The following is a 20,747-nucleotide window of genomic DNA, read 5'->3' on the forward strand; positions in this document are numbered from 1 at the left end:
CACTTTGGCCAGGGCTGCTGTCCCTGCCCCTGGGGCCAGTTGGGAGACAAGTGACCCTTGCAGCCCTGGGGCCTCATTGCCTCTTTTTTCCTGCTCAGCAGCATGGCAGGGGCCACCCCATGGTCCTGCCCTTGGCATTGCACATGCCCACATCCCAGTGCCCCGGGAAGAGTCCCGAGCAATGAGGGAGGGACAGGATCTGCCTTTCCGGCGGCTGGGGCACTGCCTGCAGCCAGCCCGGGCACGGCACAGAGGCACAGAGGGGTTCCATCAGTTAGGGCTGGGAAGATGCTGACAAGTGACCGGGGGAGAATCATTCCCAGCCCTTGACACAGGAAGCCTCTGGCTGCAGGACAAAGCAGCTGCAGTTCCTGAAATGATCTCCTCAAGCTGGAACATACCACTGACTGTGGATTCAGGAAGTACATTCTCTGAGTATCCCTGGTGTAGAACATGAGGACATGCTCAGGGCTTAGGCTCAGTCCAGTAATATTTCCAAGACAAGCCTTTCTATAAAGATGAAATTTCCTGAGAGTGTTTTCCGTTTCCTACTCTTGCGGAATGGGAGGGGGGGAAGTGATAAAGGAATTCTTCATTTTTAAGAGTCCCTAAGGCATGGGAAGTGTAACTTGAGTGCTCTGCAGGAGTTTCCTAAAGTGCTTTCAAGGCACTCCTCTGCCCATGGAGAGCACCGGCATCACCTTTGCTGGACCCGCCAGGCTTAGTCTGACCTGTCCTTTCTCCCACCTGCAAACAGAACCTGTCCCCAGCCAGTGCCCTGCAAACAGGCAGGTTTCTGTAGGGCCAAGGAGAGTGCACAGAGATATGGGGTCTGTGAGTGCTGGCAGGAAGAGATCAGGCACAGGGAAACATCTCCAGGAGGAAGATCTTCAGCAAGCAGAGAGAAGATCAGGCAATGAGAGAAAACAAAAGGCAGAAATGTTGTGGCACGGAGAGCTTAGAGACCTCCACAGGATGCCCTCGAGTGCAGCCCCTCCCTCTGAACAAGCCCCCTCCCCTCCTCTCTCCCTCAGCCAAGCCTCTGCCCTCAGGGCCGGGGCTCCAAGGCGTGAAGCCCCTCCTGTGCAGGCAGAGCTGCAGCAGAGCTGTGGGGCAGCTCTGCGGTCCCGGGCCCAGTTCCCTCTGCAGAGCACAGGGCCGGGAGCATCTGCCTGGCACTGGGGGGCTCTGGGAGGGGGCACAGCTGGCTCAGCTGGCTCAGGGTGACGCTGGCCCCAGTGCCCGGCTGTGGGCAATGCAGCCAGGGAAGGAGCTCCATCTCCCTACATCCAATGCCATCATTAGGACACTTGGCTTTCTTCTTGAGGATTCCCCCTAAGCTCGGAGCTTCCCTCCAGGACGCAAACAGGTCGTGTAGCATCTTTGTGTTACCTGAAAGCCCCACAGTGAGACACAGAAGTTTGATGATGGACAAAGTGCTGTTGGGTTGGTGCAATGAGCCATGTGTGTATTTGGCTACCAATGTGGGGCTGAGACCTCGAGAAGGGGATGGACATTTGATGGGCTGTGGTGGATCGATCTGCTCTCAGCAGTGTTGGGATGGTTTCTAAGGGAAATATGGGAGGGTGATTATCCTCTGTCTGACAAGGGTGAAAGCCCAGAGGATCTTGGAACAGGACAGAGTGACAGAGCACCTCCCCTCACTCTCCACTCACCGCCTTGCCTCACAGAACTCGCTCTATTCTCCCCGAGGGCAGCAGCAATGCTGAGTGTTTCTGACATCCAAAACCAGTCAGCCGGGGAGATGAAGAGGAGCTGTAAAAACCTCTAGAACACTTTAACAGCTTTTGCCATTCCTGTTCTTGGGCCCTGGGAGTGCCCTTGTGTTAGCTGGGGTTTCAAAGTGTAACACCAGGACAGGTGGCTGTCCCCCTCCCACTTCTGCACAGCAAGGCTGAATTATAAAACCCCCCGGAGCAATTGCCCTGAAACTCATGTCGCACGCAGCCAGCACCAAGCAGGGCTGCGGCTGGAGCTGAAGGAAGATCTGCTAGAAAAACAGAAGGGTGTTGTCGGTGATGGAACACGGACTTCGCCGGCCGCATGCAAAGCCAAATTTCCTCGCACGAGTCACATCTTTATATACTGTTCCAAACCCACAGTTCAGCAGCTACAAACTTCAGCTTCTAAGGTTATATGTTTTACATCTCCAAGGGCTACAGATTACCATCTCCTCGCCCAATCTCCCGTTAACTATCCTACTCTTTGTCTCGCCTCTTGCTCTTTGTCTCGCCTCCTGCCAGACGCGGCCCCGGCCCGCCCCGTCTCTCGTCTCTCGCAAGGCCCCAGGCCAGCCAAAGCCGTTCTCCGTGGCGACACTCTGAATCCCCATAAGGTGTCAGTGTGTGACAGGAGAAGCATTTGTGGGACATGGCTTTGATTTGGCTGAGAGCCGTTTCCCTTAAGCTGTCACTGACTTTTCTCCATGAACAGGTCCCCATGTCCACACACAGCCAATGTCCAACAGCAGCTCCATCAGCCCCTTTCTCCTGCTGCCATTGGCAGACACGCGGCAGCTGCAGCTCCTGCACTTCTGCCTCTTCCTGGGCATCTCCCTGGCTGCCCTCCTGGGCAGCGGCCTCATCATCAGCGCCGGAGCCTGCGGCCAGCACCTGCACAGCCCCATGTTCTTCTTCCTGCTGACCCTTGCCCTCACCGACCTGGGCTCCATCTGCACCACTGTCCCCAAAGCCATGCACAATTCCATTTTGGGACACCACAACCACCTCCTACGCAGGAGGTGCTGCACAGCCCCTTTCTCTTTCTCTTTCTCCTTCTCTCTTTCTCCTTCTCTTTCTCTTTCTCCTTCTCTTTCTCTTTCTCTTTCTCTTTCTCTCTTTCTCTCTTTCTCTCTTCCTCTTCCTCTTCCTCTTCCTCTTCCTCTTCCTCTTCCTCTTCCTCTTCCTCTTCCTCTTCCTCTTCCTCTTCCTCTTCCTCTTCCTCTCTTTCTCTCTTTCTCTCTTTCTCTCTTTCTCTCTTTTTCTCTCTTTCTCTTTCTCTCTCTCTTCCTCTTTTTCATTTCAGCGGAGTTTTCCCTCCTCGCCGCCGTCGAGTGCTACGACCGCTACGTGTCCCTCTGCAAACCCCTGCACTACGGGACCCTCCTGGGCAGCAGAGCTTGTGCTCACATGGCAGCAGCTGCCTGGGCCAGTGGCTTTCTCAATGCTCTGCTGCACACGGCCACTACATTTTCCCTGCCCCTGTGCCAGGGCAGTGCCCTGGGCCAGTTCTTGGGTGAAATCCCACAGTTCCTCAAGCTCTCCTGCTCACACTGCCACCTCAGGGAACTCGGGCTTGTTGTGTTTTCCATCTGTTTAACTTTTGGTTCATTTGTGTTCCTTCTTTTCTCCTATGTGCAGATCTTCAGGGCTGTGCTGAGGATCCCCTCTGAGCAGGGATGGCACAAAACCTTTTGCACGTGCCTCCCTCACCTGGCCATGGTCTCCCTGTTCCTCAGCACTGGCTTTGTTGCCTGCTTGAAGCCCCCCTCCAGGTCCTCCCCATCCGTGGACCTGGCACTGCCAGTTCTGTACTCGGTGCTGCCTCCAGCCCTGAAGTCCCTCATCTACAGCCTGAGGAACCAGGAGCTCAAGGATGCCCTGAGGAAAATGATGACTGGATGCTTTCCAGAAGCAAAAACCTGCCTGTTTTCAGCTCCATAGGCTAAAGTGTAATCATTAGAGGCCCAGCCTGCCTTCTCAGGTTGTTTTGGTGGTGGTGCTTTGGGGGCTTTTTTTCTTTTCCTATGTTAATGTTGTACCCAAAAGATTTTGTTATGCATCTTATTCCCTGTTTACAGGCTGAATGGGACTGTTGACAGGGACTGTGTCAATGAGGAGTCTGCTCTGTGTGTATTCACATGAAAGAAAGGACCCATCAGCAAGGTCTTTGTTCAAGATCCTTTGGTTGAGTCCATCCCTGAAGCTGGAGGGCAGGACCAGTTTTGCAGGCGTGGGGCAGGGAAGAGTCCCAGCAGAGCAGCACAGCCAGGGAGCAGCAGAGCTTGGTCTTTTCAGAGCTCCTCTCTTATTACTTCCACTCTCTCCTTTGGAGCTGCTGTGATGGTGTAAGGCCAACAGCTCTGTGCGGGTGGTGCGAGTCCTGCTGCGTGTCACAGGCAGGGACAGGCCATGGGCACTGCTGGGACACAGCTGGGCTCCGCCACAGCAGTTCCATCAGCAAAGGGCATCTCCTGAAGGCACTGCAGGAAGGCTTTGCTCTCCCTGCACAGTCACTGTCAGGAACAGGCCCAAGGAAGAGACTCTAAAGAGGCTGCCTGTGTTCCTTGTTCTCCCAGGGCTCAGTGGGATGAGATCAGGGTCCCAGTGTGGCCTTCAAGAGACTCAGGTGTGGTTCAGGTTTTGCTTGGTGGTGGCCAGTGCCCACCAGATGGTGAATGGTCTGTGATGAACCTTCCTGGGGCTCTGCAGCTTGTGCCAGGCCTGATGGCAGGGGAATGTTCTTCTGGAGGGACTTGGGAGCTGCCAGGAGAACGCAGGGGACCTGCAGGGACAGTGTGTGCCAGGGATCAGCCGTGAGTGGAGCTCCCTGGGCACAGGCCTGTCCAGGGTGGGCTCACCCAGAGATAAAGGACTGAATGTTTCCTGTGAGCCATGAGAGCTCTGCAGCCCCAGGGGACACAGCAGGTACAGGGAAAGGAGTCTGGGCAGTGACTCGTCTGACCCTCTGGGAACTTGCAGAGGAGGATCCAGGGCAGCCCCAGCCCATGCGCCAGCCCTGGAACAAGGCAGGCACCTCGGAGCACCCTCCATGGCCACAGCAGAGCCTGTGTGGGAGGGGGTCCGTGCAGGGAGCACCATCAGCTGCAGAGCTCTGTCTCCCAGCTTGAGCAGCACAGCCCAGCAGAGGCAGCCCATGGCCCCGGGCAGCACAGCCGCCATGCTCTGCAGAGCAGCACCCCCAGCTCGGGGGCTGTGGGCAGCAGGGCAGAGGCTACAGCAAGGGCTGCTCAGGCCAGCACAGACGTGTTCCCCTGGGAAAGGCTCTGTGGGGAGCTGGGATGGGCCAGGAGAAGAGCAGGAGCTCGTGTGTGTGCAGAGGAGCCCTGGCAAGAGGCTGCCCTGTCCCTGGGATAGCAGCAGGAGCAGCCTGAGGAGCCCCAGAGCCAACTCTCTGCTGCTGTGCTGGGCAGCGGGGCCCTGGGGCTGCAGGACCTGCCCGAGCTGAGGATCTCCTGAGCATTCCAGACACAGAGTCACTGTCCCGCACCTCCAGTGCCTCCAGTTCCTGCTGCAGGGCCAGACAGGACTGGGCTTCTTTGCAGGGCTGGGGCCGGGGCAGGGAGAGGAAAACAATGGACCCTTGATTATAAGACTCCCCTCCGTGTCACAATGCTCTCCATGGTTCCACGAGGCCTTGCAGTGCCACGCTGGCCCCTTGGTTCCTTTGGGCCCCACGCTGTCACTGTGGTGCCCTTGGTTACACGAGGCCCCACGGTGTCACAAGGCACCTTTGGTTCTCCGAGGGCCCTCAGCGTCTGTTTTGCCAGTGGGCAGGGTCAGCCCCAAAGACACAGACACCAAGTTCAGGAATAGTGTAAGTTATTAGAATGCAAAACTGCAAAGAATCACAAAAGGAGAAGCCCAGCAAAGCACCCAATCATCACTACCAAAGATTGCGTACAGTAATCAAGAAAGAGACAGCACCAGTTACCCTCAGGCCTTGCCATCATCCACATCCTCACATCAGCTGGGGGAAGCTGTCACAGCCAAGGACTGGAGAGCCATTCCCGCACCCTGGGAGTTCCTGCAGGTGCATCCACCTTTGCGGGCAACGAGGCTTCAACCTCGCTGTGAGAGGGCCCAGCTTTGACAGCGTTGAACAAACAAGCCGACATCACTGCTAGTGTGGGAACATCTGGTTTCATTCTCCTGTTTGATTTCTCCCAAAGCCTGGCCAGGGCTCAAGGAGGAACCGAGGGAGTTTGATCCTAAAGCCCCAAACAAGGCCAGATGGGGCCTCGTCCAGTTTCTAAATACAGAAAGGTCAATCCGTGTTTCACCAATGAACATAGAGCATATTGCTACTAATGCTTTGTTAATGAGCAGATACAAATAGAACATTTGGTTGGAAGGTTCATCTAGATGTCAACTTTGGCTCAGAGCCTGTTGTTCAGGCCTCAGTCAGGGCCTGTTGTTCAGGCCTCACTCCTTCAATCAGTCCTTTGACCTAGAGACGAACTGCAACCTTCATAACAATTCTTTTCATCCTACAATTTTAGATTTAAGTATTAGAAATTCTTTGTTGACAAGCCAAAATATCATATGGGAAGTGCTTTAAGGGTATCTTTTCACAATCTTCATAGGAATGCTTAACCCAGCCATGATTAAAGAGCTGTCCGTGAGTTTGATTCCATTTCCCTTTATACTGGCTGCAATTGAACAGTTTACAGTGTGGGTGCATACAACCTATTCCAGGAGACAACATCCATCCACAGACACTTTTTCCTACACATATTCCTCTTTATCCGATTTAGGCAAGAAATGCCTTTTCTATGAAAAGGCAGCGGTCGGGGATCGCCACCCTCGGTCTAGAGCTCTGTTTTTATCGTGAACTGTGCTCAAGTTTCTAACCCACCATTTGGGTTGGGCCAGATGGGCCAGCCAAGGCCAGTCATCGAATCCTTCTGGACTTGCACGCACCCAGCAATTACTGAGGTTAAATGAGTTCCCTATCTCTGCTCCTGCTGTTAGAAATCTATTTTCCCAACCAGTGCTCCGATTACAAGGACAACATTAAATCAACAAGATCAACAATAGTTTCACTGTTAAGTGGTCCCTTTCTGTCTGCAGAAGTCACTCACTCAGTGGCACATCAGTCTTCACATCGAGCGCCGTGGATCAGAGCACTTTCCAAAGGGACCATTGGGGCAAACAGGGAGATTTGGTCTGGCAGGCTCTGCAAAACAATATCCTGTAACATCTCTTTGTTCTCTCACAGAACACTTGGCTGCAGGGACATGTGCCCATCTTTCTCACCCAGGTTTCAGGATTCAAACAGTGTTGTCTTTGCCTACAGCTCTTACTTCAGCTGGCTCGGGCGGGCCATTTGGCCTCTGGACCCACACTCTGGCTCCATGATTAGGACTGGTGGATCCAAACCCTTTATCTCCATGAACAGTAGTGATGTGAAGTGGATGTCCTTTTTTCACGGTTGTTTTAAAAACTGGCAATATCAATAACTGTGCTACCCTGCCGTGGGGTTGAATAATCCAGTGTTGTTCACTATTGTTTAACAGAACTACTTTAATTTCTCCTTGATAATCTGCACCAACCACTCCTCCCACCATATGAACACTTGTCAAGGCCAAGCTTGAGTGGGCAGTTATCAAACCAAAGTGTCCCGGAGGAACCTGAATTCCTGTGCCGGTACTGATAATTCTCATTTGCTTCTGATTTTTCCTAATTAATTCTAATGCGTAAAGGTCATCCCCTGCAGCCTCTGCGATGGCCCTGTCAGGGGCCATCACCCCCGGAACAATTTCCCAGGAAGTCAAAGTGTCACTGTCCGTGGTTCTATTTGCAAATTGGGTGCAGCCATGCGCATCCAGGGGGTTTCCATTTCCCCAGTGGGCCCATTGTTAAGGATATGGAGCACATCTGGGAGGTGGGTTTTTCATTGCGACACATTCCCATCTCCTATATTTTTCAACTGCTCTTTTAACAACCCCTTCATCTGTTCAATCAGTTCTGCAGCTTGTGGATAGTCTGGGATATGAAAAACCCAGCAGTCTTACTAACTTTATTTTTCGCAGTAACAGACAAAGCATTCCACGTCCTAGCGTCAGCAAACCCTATAAAAACAGCCACTTTCATCCCTTCCTCCTTCATCTGTTGTATACAATCTCCCACAGTTTCCCAGCGATGCTGGGGTCCTGGCCAGTCCTTTTCTGTAGCGTATTTAGTCTTATATCCCTGAGCAGCCAAAGCTAACAAATGGGTATTTGGAGCATTATTTCACAATGTCATTATATACATGTGAAAACATAAACATCGATTTTTATTATATTTTATTATGAACATGTAGATCATTATTTTTTGTTATTATTCTCGTTGTTATTATTATTATTTCCTTTGCTCAAACAAATCCAAGCTCAAGATTAAAAACTTCTTCTGTCGCTCCATGTGGGAGCGTTTCAACAACAATCGTTCCTTCTGTTGGTGCTGTTTCCGAGATGCTGTTAACAAAATTCACCCTCATCTTCCCAAACCCACAAGTTCTTTTCCTTTTTCCATATGCAATTTTGGGATGCATTTTAATACATCCAGTGCTTCAGCTTCTTTCAATTGACGTCCTCATTGCTCGCACAGAGCTCCGACCTCAGCCCACGCCACAGCCAGCAAACCCTAGGGAAGGTCTTCCCATGCGGGAATTTTGGATGGGACCGATTCCTTACACTTACATTTAAAAAGCAGCATTTTGTTGAGATCCGGCCAGACTATATCAAATTTGTTTTACCAGTGGGCAGGGTCAGGACCAAAGACATAGACACCAACTCAAGGAATCAGCGTCATTTACTGTAGTTCAAAGCAGCAAAGAATCACAAAAGGAGAAGCTCAGCAATGCACCCAATCATCCCTACCAAAGATTGCCCGTAGTGATTAAGAAAGAGACAGCAGCAGTTACCCTCAGACTTTACCATCACCCAGAGCCACCCATCAGCTGGGGGAAGCTGTCACAGCCAAGGACTGGAGAGCCATTCCCGGACACTGGGAGTTCCTGCAGGTGCCTCCACTCACAGGTGAGGCTTCCAACCTCCCTGTGAGAGGGCCCACCTTTGATAGTGTTGAACTAACAAACCGACAGCACTTCTAGCGTGGGAACATCTGGTTTCATTCTCCCGTTTGTTTCTCCCAAAGCCTGGCCAGGGCTCAAGGAGGAAGCAAGGGAGTTGACTTGGACCATACAGCCCCAAACAAGGCCAGATGTCAGATTTCATGGCCTTGTCCAGCTTCCAAATACAGAAAGGTCAATCCATGTTTCACTAATGGGTGGATACATCTATCAGAGCGCTCATGACCGTGCGCATTTCATGAATGAGCAAGTTCAAAGATAACCTTTGCTTGGAAGCTTCTGATGGTGCCCCAAGCCCCAGGACTGGAGGGACCCCTTGGCTGCGGGGCTGGGAGGGAGGGAGCTGCCCCTTGTTCTCACTCTGCCTCACGCAAAGCTGGGCCGCTCACAAGTGGGGCAGCACAGCAAACAGGCAGCCTGCCAGTCTCTTCCATCCTCGTCTCTTGAGATTTTTCACCTTTCAGCTTAGGGTCTACAAAGGCAACTGCTTTTGGTCCCGCTGTGTATCCCCACGTACAGCAATGCTGCTGAATCCGTCTGTAGCACAGCAGCAGGGGAAAGGCCTCAGCCCTTCAGGGTCAGGAGCTGCTGGGCTCTGCCTGAGCAGCTCAGCCAGCAGGAAGGGAGCTGCTCCACACGGCAACGAGGAGCAAAGCACTGCAGCACCTCCTGCTTGGGCAGAGCCCAAATTCGGTGCGGGAATAAGAGAGTTCTTCTTGTGCCCTGGTGCATCAGCACTGCAGGTGCTGTGCCCGCAAGGACATGGTTCGAGATCTGCAAAAGAATTCTGCAACTCTTGACTGGGTCAGGATGTCACCAGTGCTAAACTCCACTTTAGTCCAAAGCAACCCGTTTACACCTCTGCTGGTGTCTGCTAGATTTTTTCTTCAGGGTATCCAGACAAAAGTAAACAGAGGAGGAGCCTACATTTTCATTGTTGAGCAGAAATGTATCTCATTTTGCTGTACAATCCTTTTTTAAGACGTGTTATCTCTTAAAAAAAAAAAAATTAGAAAAAAGAAAAACCAGAAAAAATATGAAAGAGAAAAAACCAAATGTGTAGTGAAAAATCTTCTGTAACTTTGGATTAAGAGGTAACTGATCTTTTTAAAAAGAGAACAAAGTTATTTACTTTGCAAATGTGCTGATGGCATGGATCCATCTCACTGACCTCAGCATCCTTTTTTAAGTATTTTGCGTTTTGCTGTCAATATTAAGTTATTTTAAATTGTGGTTGAAGCAATAGGAAATTGAAATATGGATTGTGCATGACCGTGTCTTGAGTGTAAAAATATTGCGGTTTGAAACTTGGACCTAAAGTATTGCAAATAAAAGTTATAAATACCAATGGATTGTGTGACAGCAGCTTTTCCTCTAGGATGTGCAGCATCAGAAAGACTTCATCAGTGTGGCTGTGGGTGCTTTTAGCTTTGTCCTGTGCCACTCTATGATGACATGAAACAGGACTTCACCTGCCACCAGCCCAGGCCACCCTTTGCCACCCCAGCTCCTTGGAGCTTGGACAAGCAGACACAAAGTCTTTCTGCTGCTTCCCCCTTTTGCACAAATGCACAGAGAGCTGGGATTTTTCCAGGTCTCGTGTCTCCACGATGAATACGGTGAGTTACACAGATGCTTGTCAGCTCCACTTCCTGCCTAGAAATCTTGAAACTGCTTCTAAATGCTGCTCACTTCAGCTCTTGGACACCTACTCCCACAGGGCCGGGAAAAAAATGCCCCTGACGCCAGCTTACAAGGTGAGTTACGCCAAAGAGGGCTATGTGGGAAATCTCTATCCCTGCCTATCCTTTTAAGAGATCTGTGCCTTGTATCTAAAGGAAGGAATGTGCAAGCAACGTGACTGACACTTTCGCTCTCCGTGTTCGTTCCGCAGCCACGGGTACAAAGACATTATGGGAACCCTTGTGCAGCCAGAGCCTTCCGTCCCTGCAGAAGGGAGCGCGGCGGGTGGGGGCGGTTGGCGGGCAGCGAGCCCCGGACAGCGGGCGAGATCCGGCTCCACACCTGCCAGGCCCTGCTAAGGCTCCATGCCGGCTCCTCTGCAACAGCAAAGACCTTCAGCCGTGTCACTGCCCAGAGGGGCAGTGCTGGCCCGGCCGCACAGCTCCTTTTCCCCACAAGTTGCAGGAGGTGAGAACGCAACACTTGCAAACACCGACTGCGAGCCACAGCGCCGGCTGCGCACCATGAACCTCAGCTCTGGGACCACTGTCTGCCCCAAGCTCCGGGGGATGCAGTGGGAGCCGGGCTGGGCTCTGCCCTGGGGCCATCCTCCAGGGACAGCTGCAAACAGGGAGCATTTAGTTGCCACCAAGAGCCCAGCCACGCGTGGAGGGGAGCCGGTGCAGGTGCGGCCTGCGCTGTTGCCTGCTGTGCTCTGGGGCTGCTGCTCCCTGCAGAGGGAACTGCACTGGCGTGCCAGAGGAGACAAAGAAGCTTCAGCTTAAGCCAAACTGAGCTGGGTGGCTGGGCTGGCAGGAGTGGGGAGGGTCAAGGGCATTCACAGAGCTCATCCTGCTGGAAGGACGAGGAAAAGGGGCAGTGGGAAGCTAACAGTGAGGAGAGCTGAGGCCTGGAGGGCAGCTCTTGAATGACACTCAGGTCTCACCGGACCTCTGAGACATTGCTGTTCTTCTGCCAGTGACAGGATGAGTCCCTAAACCTGGGGCTCGCTCCTCCTCGTGGTCAAAGGCATCAAGGAAGGCTACAGTGCGACAGAGACTGCCCTGAGCTGGCAACTCACTGGGGGAAAAGAGGGAGCACTTGTGAAGTAAAAGGCAGGCGGGGCAGAGAACTGTTCAGAGAAGGGCTGAGCTAAAGCTTGAGCAAGCTGAGAAATGCCATTTGGGGTCATCCCAGATTGATTTCATTTCACAAGTTATTGAACAAGTTTATTTTGGGGGCGGGGGGGGTGTCATGTTTTCCCCTGGAGGCGTGCACTCTGCAGGCTTGAGCTGCGTTGCCGAAATGCTCGAGCACGTCTCTGCTGCGGCTCACACCGGTTCTTCTTTGGCTTCTTCCGGCCCGGTGCTGAGCCGCAGCAGAGCCCTGGCGGAGCCCAGAGCAGCCTCAGCATCCACAGAGCCCGGCTGCAAGGAGAGAAAGCAGAAACCGCCCGTCACTTGAAGGCTGCTGTCCCCCTTGTCCCAGCCACCCGTGGTGCCCAGGCCGTGCTGGCTGTGCTCAGAGAGGTGCCCGAAGCCGCCCGTCACTGCTGCCTTTGGCAGGAGAGCAGGATGGCAGGACACGTGCCACCGCCCGCAGCCAGCCGTGGCAGATCCACCTCCTCAGCAGCTGCCCATTGGGATGCTCCTGTGCTCGCTGCCATCTCCCAAAAGCCCTTATCCCAGCCGTGCCAAGAAGACGGGGACCCACCGCACGCCACCCGCCGCCGGAAGAAAAGCTGCTCCCAAGCGATGTCCTCAGCCTTCTCCAAGGCCCCGTCCCATCCACGCTGCAGCTGGTCCCAAGCACTTCCCGATCCAGACTGGACACCACCTACAACACCTCCTTTAAGGGAAACAAACAACAAATTAATGAAAAGGGATTACAGACAAAAAGGAGAAACAAGAAAAAAGGTAAAAAGTCTTCTCTCTGTTGGGGGCCTGAGGAAGGCCCAACCTTCCCTACATGCTGGGGAAAAACCCACCCTCGGGCGAGGGAAGCCCACGCTTTCTCCCCTCCCCCCCGCACTGACCCCCAACAGGCACAGCGAGCCCAAAGCAAACAAGCCGAGTGGAGCAGCCCAAGCCCTTCCTTTCCTGCAAAACAAAGCAGCCCGTGCACAGCTCCTGGAGTGCCACCTCTGCTCCTGCCATGGGGGCTTGTTTGTGTCGGGCTGGCTGCCCCAGCCCCAGCCCGGGGAACAGTGGGCGGTGGGGGCTGTTGGCAGGGCCAGGGGCCGACTCCCATTTCCTAAGCACCCCAGCCCATCCCGCCCGCCCTGCCGAAAAGCAGCTTGGCAGCCGGCTGAAGAATTAGTTGCATCCGCCCCAGCAAAGGGGGGAACCTTTGCTTCCCGGCCAGGCCGTGCAATGCCCAAATCTGGGAGCATCCCCCTGGCTGTGGACTCATCTGTAAATTCGCTGTGGAGCCTGGCTTTGAAGAAGGTGCCAGAATCGAAGCCCATCATCTTCAGCTTGCCGGTGGCCAGGTCGAGGAAGAGCTTGCCATCCTTGACGTCGTCCTCCATGTCTCCAGCAGCAGCAGGAGTACAGCTTCTCCAGGGGCTCCTTCTTCCCTGCGGCTGAGAGCAGGCTGTCAGTGCCCCGCCCAGGGCCCCGGCTGTCAGTGAAGCAGGACAAGCAAAAGCAGCTTGCACGGCGGCCACCAGTGCTGGGAAGAGCAGCTCAGCGCCAGCACAAGGGCTGCGGGTCCCCATCTGACGACCCCTGCGCAGCAATACAGGCAGGGCAAAAAAGCCTGCGTTTCTTGGCTTCTTCTGGCCAAGGCACGTGTGGAGCTGTAACTTACCGGCTCCCTGGATCAAAGTGTGCCTGTGGCTCTCTCCCTTCTTCTATGGATGATGAATATCCTGCAGCCAAGGATCACACGACAGGTCTTCTAATGAGGGCCTGTCCAAGGAGTGCAGGGACAGACACCATCTGATCAGTTCCTTGCAGTCTGTGGGGAGAAACCAGAAAGCGCCGGTCAGTTGCAGAAGGCTCCTGTCCGCTTTGCCCCACTATTGCCATGCCCAGGCCATGCCATGGGGGCTCCGAGCTGTGCCTGAACTTTCCCATCCATTCTTTGTTTTGGAGGAGAGCAGGAGAGCGAGGCATGTGCCACCTCCTCGGCAGCTGCCAGAGCGGGATGCTCATGAGCCCGCTGCTGTCTCCCAGTACTGCTATTCCCCCCGTGCCGCAGGGATGAGCATCCACCTTGAGAGAGCCGTTCTGGGAGCGACAGCTGGCCCCAGCTGATGTTCCGGCCCTTCGGGAACGGGTGCCGCCCGCAGACCATCTGGTGCAGCACGATGCCCAGGGACCAGACGGTAGCTGCCTCGCCGTAGTACCAGCCAAAATGGGTCCATTCCGGGGGGCTGTACGCTGGTGTTCCTACGGAATAGAGAGGCACTTCATTAGCGGGATGCTGCCTGCTCCCGGAGCCTCGCCCCAGCATCCCTGGGCACGCAGGGGCCGCACCGGTGGCACGCGGCATGACCCGCTGCCCTCTCGCCAGCGCCTGTGACTTGTGGACAAACTGGGGGTTGTAAAAGAAGCCACCGGTGTCACAAGAGGGCAGCGGAAGCCCTGGCAAGGCTCAAGCATTCCATGCAAAGGGAAAACCCGCTCAGTGCCGGGGGTGGGAAAACCATGCCTTCACCCTCCCTGCCTGCATTGCCCCAAAAAAACATTCTGAAGCCAAGGCAAACAAGGCGAGCTGAGCAGTCCAAGCCGGTTCTTGCCTGCACACCAAACCGGCGGGTGCACAGCTTCTGGCCCCCCCCCCTCTGCTACCCCCACCCACGGGTGTGTTTTTGTCACACTGGCTGCCCCAGCCCCAGCGCCAGTCCTGGGCAGAGTGGCTGGCGAAGGCTGCCAGCAGGGCTGGAAGATGGCCCCCCGGCCACCCGCACTCAAAAGCAACTGGGCTGAAAACTCGGTCCCATGACTGGCATCAAAAGGGAGAATCCCCGCTGCCACAGCCAGGTTGGGCCGCGAGATGCCGGCACCGGGAGCCTACCCCGGCGAGGACTCACCTGCAAAGCTGGTGTAGGCTGTGTCTTGCAGGTAGGTGCCGCAGCCAAAGTCAATCAATTTGGCCTGGCCCGTGGCCAGGTCAACCAGGATGTTCTCTGGTTTCAGGTCCCTGTGAAGGACCCCGCAGCTGGTGCAGTGCCGCACGGCCTCCAGGACCTGGCGGAACAGCTCCCGTGCCACCTCCTCGGACAGGAAGCCCCGCGCTCGAATGAAATGGAGCAGGTCCTGAGACTGCTCCGGCCGCTCCATCACCAGCACCACGTTGCTGGGGAGCTCGAGCCACTCGAGGAGCTGCACCACACCAGGGAAGCCGGTGGACACCTTGTCCAGCAGCACGACCTCGAGTGGTGCGCTGGTGCCGTTGGGCTGCGGGAGGAGCACGATGCCGTCAGTGGGGCTGATGCCGTGCCAGGGCTCGGGAAGCCCTCGCCCAGCCCGGGATGCTCTGCGCCCTCCGCTGCCCCCACGCCCGCTCTCCCCCGAGGCGTCCTGGCGCCTTCCACCCTCCCGGGCCTCGGCTCATCCCCGCCCGTCACGCCCCGCCTTCTCCCGCTGCCCACCACCCCCACCCCATCCCCCCCGCTCACTCACCAGCTCGCCCCAATGACGGATGCGGGTCCGTGGCACCCATTTGATGGCCACCTGCAAGCCAAGGGGAGCAGCGGGCTGAGCTCGCCGCCCGCCCTGCCGAGCCCCATCCTCCTTCTCCTGCGCCCTCCTCCGCCCCCCGCCTCCTGCGCCCGCCGCCGGCCCCGCCACTCACCGGGGCGCCGTCCGAGAGCCGCGTGGCCGCGAAGACGCTGCCGAAGCCGCCGCGCCCCAGCAGCGAACCCTCCAGGTAGCGCTCCCTCAGGCCCTGCAGCGCATTCCCTGCCGGCGAGACGCGGCTGTCAGCGCTCGGCCCGGGGCCAGAAACGGCCGCCGGGCGCTCCTCAACCGCCCCGGGCCGGGTATCCCCAGATGTTGCCTCTTTCGAAGGGGACACCGGCGGCTCGGGGGCGGGGGCCGCGCTGCCGAGCGGAAGAGCTCGGACCGGGGAAGACGCCGCGGACGCGGCGGGAGCGGCCGCGCCGTCTGTCTCCTCGGCGGGTCCCGGGAGGAGCCGGGGCCGGGGCCGGGGCCGGGGCCGGGCCAGCCGGAGCCAGAGGCTAACAGTGCTGCCCAAGAGGCAGGCACTGATGCCCGCCCAGCGGCGCCACCGCCAGTAGGGCAAGAGCCGGGCGGAGGCGAGACCGCGGCGGGACGCCCGGGGGCGGGGAGGGCGCAGCCCCGCCCGGGGCCGGGGGCGGGCCGGGCGCATGGCCCGGCCTGGCATGGGGAGAGGGAGGCCGCGGAAGGGGCGGAGGGGGTGGAGCACTGAAGGGAGAGCGGGACAGGGGATGCGGGACACTGGGAGAAGGAGAGGAGGAACAGGAGAAGGAACGCAGAGGGTCTGGAGAACCGCTGCTCTTGTATTGCTCTTCTGCTGCTGCCGCTGCTGCCGCTGCTGCTGCTGCCGCTGCTGCCGCCGAAGCGCTGGGAGCGTTGGTCCGCGTGTCCGTGTGTCTGTTGCCCGGGTGTCCGTTTTTGCCCCGCGCGCCCCGCGGCCGAGCCCCGCGCGCCCCGGGCCAGCACGGGCCGCTCCGGGGCCGAAGCGGAGTCCCGGAGCATCTCTTCCTCCCGCAGCCGCGCCAAACGCACCGTCTTGTTTAGCTTCTTCTTCACCAGATTGTAACTCTTCCTTGCGGCAGTCTTGCAACTTGCCCCTGCTGCTGCTGGCTCGCCCCGCGCCGCGGTCTCTTGCTCGCGAGCAACCAAAGCGCTGTCCGCGCTTTTCGCCTGGAGCAGAGCAAAGTGCTGAATGAGGAGCCTGCCAGCGCCAGGCAGAGGCAGCCCCGTGGGAGGGCAGAGCAGGACGTGAGGAGGGAGACGTGCAGCCCCTGCGCGGTGCAGCGCTGCTCCCCGGCCGCTCGGCGTGGGCAGTGCGAGCGGCGGGGCCGTGCCCGGCGCGGTGCCCTCGTCGGCAGGGCTGTTGCTGTTTTCTTGTCCGGTTTCAGGTGAAAATCGGAGACTGCCGATAGGAGGCTTCAAATAAAAGAATGGAAACACTCTTTTTGCTGAGTTCTGATGCCGGTCCAATAGAGCAGCTAAGCTCTCAGCTGTTTGCCTCCTCCCTGCCAATCCAGCACTTTCAGCCTGGAACAAAGGCCCTCTCTGCAAAGAAACTGTTGGCTGGTTTCCCTCTCCTGCTGTTCATTGACACAGGTAGAAAAGCAGACTAGTTTGGATGCTGAGTCTGTCCAAACGGACAGTGAGCTTTGCCATGTGAAGCCAAGACACGGAGTCTTGAGCCCTGCGACAGTGTCATGGGAATCACCTTTGTTGCTGCTGCTGTCTATTGTCACTGCTGAGGGTGCAGTCCCATGGGAGCACATGCCCTGTCTCTAGAAGCCAGAGCCGAGCAAGGCACTGGGCTCTAAAATCTTCCCTTGGCAGGCTTCTGGGGTCTCCAGCATTGCTTTCAAAGCCAAACAGGGAGAAGGCAAGCTGTGTGTAGCTCTTGGTATTGTAGAGTGTCTCAAACTTGCTAAGTCCTAGGTGTTTGAGGTAAGATCAGTTTGGAAGGACTGTGAGGTAGAACTAGTGCAAGACAGAAAAGGGGAGCATAGAAGGGAAGCAATTAATAGTATACGGGAACATCTTGGGTTGTTTCTTTCCGTTTGCATGTCCCTTCTGGGAAGCTGTTTTGCTTTTGCAAGAATCTTGTCCACAGTGATGTTTGCTCTTTTCAAGACCCTTTCCTGGAGACCGAGCTGGAGCTCCTGTCACAAGATGTGCCATCACATGCAGCTTCTCTTGGCTTGCCACACTGTGCGTGCAGCAGGACTCTTGCAGCAAAGCAGGACCAAGGTTTTGAGAGCTTGACAACTTGTCCTTTCTCCTCCTGGTGGACTAGCGAGTTGTGCCGTGGGTAAGGTTTTCGTCGTTACTGTTGTAGGCTAAGGAAACAGGAGGAGGGGGTAGCAGCAATTGTTAGGCTGGCTGAATGGAGAGAAAGAATCTCCGGAGCCTGCAGCCAGAAGTGGAGAGCTGGGGGCTAATCCTTCCAAGCTCTCAGTGGACATCTTGCAAGTGAGCTGGACTGTGAAAATGGTCTGACAGAGGCAGTTGGTTTCTGAGTTCAGCGTAGATGCTTGCACATCTGGTGCGTTGGTGCTCAAATCGAGAGTGCAATCGGTTCACAGGAAGCAGCAGAAGAAGCTGGAGCTCGCCGGGCAGGCGACTGAAAGAATCTGCAAAGGAGAAATGCGGGAAATGACTTGGTGTACCTTGCCTGGAAGAAGGGTAGTTTTTTCAAATAATTCCTAATCCGTTCCCTTGGCTTTTGACTTTCCTAACAAGGCCATTTGCATCCCCGATTCAGCACGAGTGAGAGGCCCGGGCTTACGGAAGTGCGCCAAAGATTCCTCCGCAGTGACGCTCAGGTGGAAAGAGGAGCGGGGCGCCTGAGCAGCCTCCGGGGAAGCATCCCGCGAGGTGCAATTTGCGCCGTGCTGGGAGAGGAGCAGGGGGAGAAGGATGGGCCTTGCGTAGCAGCAGCAGCAGCAGCAGCAAGTTTGGGCCGCAGGACATTGGGCCTGCGCCGCTGCCCCACAATGGGCGGGCGTGTTCCCGGGGCTGCGGCCCTGGCACCGCGTCCGCTGAGCTGCCGACGCTGCGGGAGCTCCCCGGGCTGGGCTCGGGGTCCCGCTGGGACTGGGCAGCAGGCTGTGCTCTCACTGTGGTCAGCAGCAGCGGGACGTACCTCTGGACATCCACGTCTCCTGCTGCTGGGAAGAAGCAATGAAGCGAGTGCAGAAGTTTTGCTTCCTCTTTCTCCCGGTGGATTTTTTCGTTTCATTCCACACTCCAGAGGCAATTTCTGTGCTGGCCTCTGGCAGCTGATTCTATTTCAAGAGCACCAGCAACAGGGCTGTGTTTGAGCGCTGTGAATGTGGCCTGTATGGCTTTCATTCTCCTCGACTTTTTGCTTATAGACCTGTGAACATTTCAAGATCTGCTAATCAGGATGCCTGCAACAAAGCATCTGAATTCCCCATCAGAAAAGCACTGTGGCTAGCACCGATCAAAAGAGGCAATTGCAGTTTTTCAGATAAAATTCAAGTGGCAACCAGAAGAGGGGGAATAGCAGCCATGATCTGTAATTCCCAAGGCAAACGCAAGAAAAGCCTCCTGCTGTCACCTGAGGATGAGTGAAACGGTGCTGGGAACAGTGCTGGAACCCGATCCTTTCTTTCTCTGAAGGTTGCATCAGGGCAGCACAGCCGGGCTCTGAGGAATCAGGTCTGTTTGTGGCTGATTGTGTCTCTAGTCCAGAAATTCACCGGGAAAAACCTCTTGGGAAGCCGAGGCACAAGCAGGTGGGAAGGGGCTGGCGCTGCTGCTGCTCTTGGCCAGGAGCCCCGGCTGTGCCGGTACAGGGCCCACTGCGCGGTGGCTCCTGCTGCTGCCAGAGCTGGGCGGGTCTCAGGGACAGGGAATGGACACGAGGGACAGCAAAGGCTGTGGGGGGCTGCAGCGATGTTCACACATGGGCCAGCGCCAGCACAGAGCTTCAGCCCCGCAATTATCCCAGAGGGAAATGCTGGGGAAAGGCTCCATTTCAGCTTTCCTTTACTCATCACTGTGAAGTGACCAAAATAAAAGGAGAACAAGCAGAGCCCGATCTCTTCTCCTTCGGAAGGAGTCCCATGCCTTGGGCTGTGAGAGGCCATGAGGGGCTGTGAAGGGCTGTGAGGCGCCATGAGGGCTTGTTAGGGGCTGTGAAGGGTCGTGAGGAGTTGTGAGGGGCCGTGAGGGGCCGTGAGGGGCCATGAGGTGCTGTGAGGGGCCATGAGAGATTGTTAGGGGCTGTGAAGGGTCATGAGGGGCCATGAACTGTGAGGGACTGTGAGCTGCCATGAGGGGCCCTGGGGAGCTGTGAGGGGCACCGAGGGGTCATGAGGGGCTGTGAGGGGCCTTGAGGGGCCATAAGGGTCTCTTAGAGGCTGTTGGAGGCCAGGCGCCTCATGGAACCAAGGGTCAGTTATGACACTGTGCAAGCAAGGAGATCATGGTTGACAGTACAGAACTTCATGGAACCACAGGCCCATTGTTACACAGCAGGGCCGCAGAAGCAAGGAGATCATTGTGACACTACACAACCTCATGGAATCAAGGCGTCCATGTTACGCTACTGAACCTCAGGGAGCCAAGGGTCCATTGTGACACTGCGGACCCAAGGAGACTGTTGCTGACAGAACGAAAGTTCATGGAACCAAAAGTCCATTGTGACATCGTGGGGCCTCATGGAAGCGTGGAGACCATTATGACACTTTGTTACTATCCGATTTACACCCAGATGGGCAAAGAAAACAAAATCTCTGAGTATAAAAAGGAAAGAACTTTGAAGGTTCAAAATATTCCCAGAGACGAGATTAAAACCAAACGAGATTAAATGTTGGTGCCAAAAAAATGGGTATCTGTTTATCTAATGGTAAGAGAGGCAAAGAGAAAGAAGGAGAAAAGTAGAGAAGAGTTAGAAAAAGCCAAGGTTACTCTAAAAGCATAGGATAAGTCACCACCACACTGTGCTACCTTTGTTGCTGCTGAGACAGGGTGGGGGAAGTGGAGAAGTTTTTGCCTTTTTTTTTCCTGCTGTTTGAAGCGTCTTATCTGCCTCTTCCCATCTCTGGAGCAGTTTGGCTGGAAAGCGGCGGCCCGTCCTCCGAGATGCAGGCTCCATGCTTGCAGCTGAACCTCGGTCCGCCTGGGACGAAGGAGCAGGGGTAGGGGTTGCACAGCTCACTCGGGATTTCAGTCCAGGGTGAAGGATTGGGGGGTTCTCCCCAGGCGGGCGGCGTCGGCTCCCGGAGGCCTCAGGGTGTCTCGTGGCTGGCGATGGTGGTGGTGTGGGGAAAGGCAAAGGGCAGGGATTCTACCTTTCGCTTTCGCCTCCACATTTTGCACCAGTTTTGCCTTCCTTTTTATGGGCCTCCAGGCGGGCTATGCACGGCCCGTACGGCACGTAGTTTCCAGGCGTTCAAAAGTGATTATGATAAGCAGCCATAATGACGAAGCACTTTTGAAGCCTTTCTGGTGCTGAGCAGTGATAATGACAAAGCATTTTTTGGAGCCTTTCTCCTATGATTAGGCTCTTGCACACTTCAG

At 55.8% G+C, this 20,747-nt stretch overlaps 2 protein-coding genes across 2 annotated transcripts; one reads left to right on the plus strand and one right to left on the minus strand.

Moving 5' to 3' along the window:
• Nucleotides 1-3,107: 3,107 nt before the first annotated feature.
• Nucleotides 3,108-3,683, plus strand: LOC138101982 (olfactory receptor 14J1-like; the record flags this gene model as incomplete). Its single annotated transcript, XM_068999728.1, has 1 exon — nt 3,108-3,683. A coding segment is annotated over one exon (576 nt), but the record flags the coding sequence as incomplete, so codon positions are not given.
• A 9,689-nt stretch (nt 3,684-13,372) lies between these two features.
• Nucleotides 13,373-15,873, minus strand: LOC138101971 (serine/threonine-protein kinase pim-1-like). Its single transcript, XM_068999715.1, has 5 exons — nt 15,322-15,873; nt 15,150-15,200; nt 14,558-14,924; nt 13,737-13,913; nt 13,373-13,479 (listed from the first exon to the last, which is right to left on the minus strand). Exons 1-5 carry the CDS (start codon nt 15,871-15,873, stop codon nt 13,373-13,375), a joined length of 1,254 nt encoding a protein of 417 aa, XP_068855816.1.
• Nucleotides 15,874-20,747: the final 4,874 nt, after the last annotated feature.

This window comes from Aphelocoma coerulescens, unplaced genomic scaffold (assembly GCF_041296385.1).
Source record: "Aphelocoma coerulescens isolate FSJ_1873_10779 unplaced genomic scaffold, UR_Acoe_1.0 HiC_scaffold_60, whole genome shotgun sequence".
Taxonomy (NCBI): domain Eukaryota; kingdom Metazoa; phylum Chordata; class Aves; order Passeriformes; family Corvidae; genus Aphelocoma; species Aphelocoma coerulescens.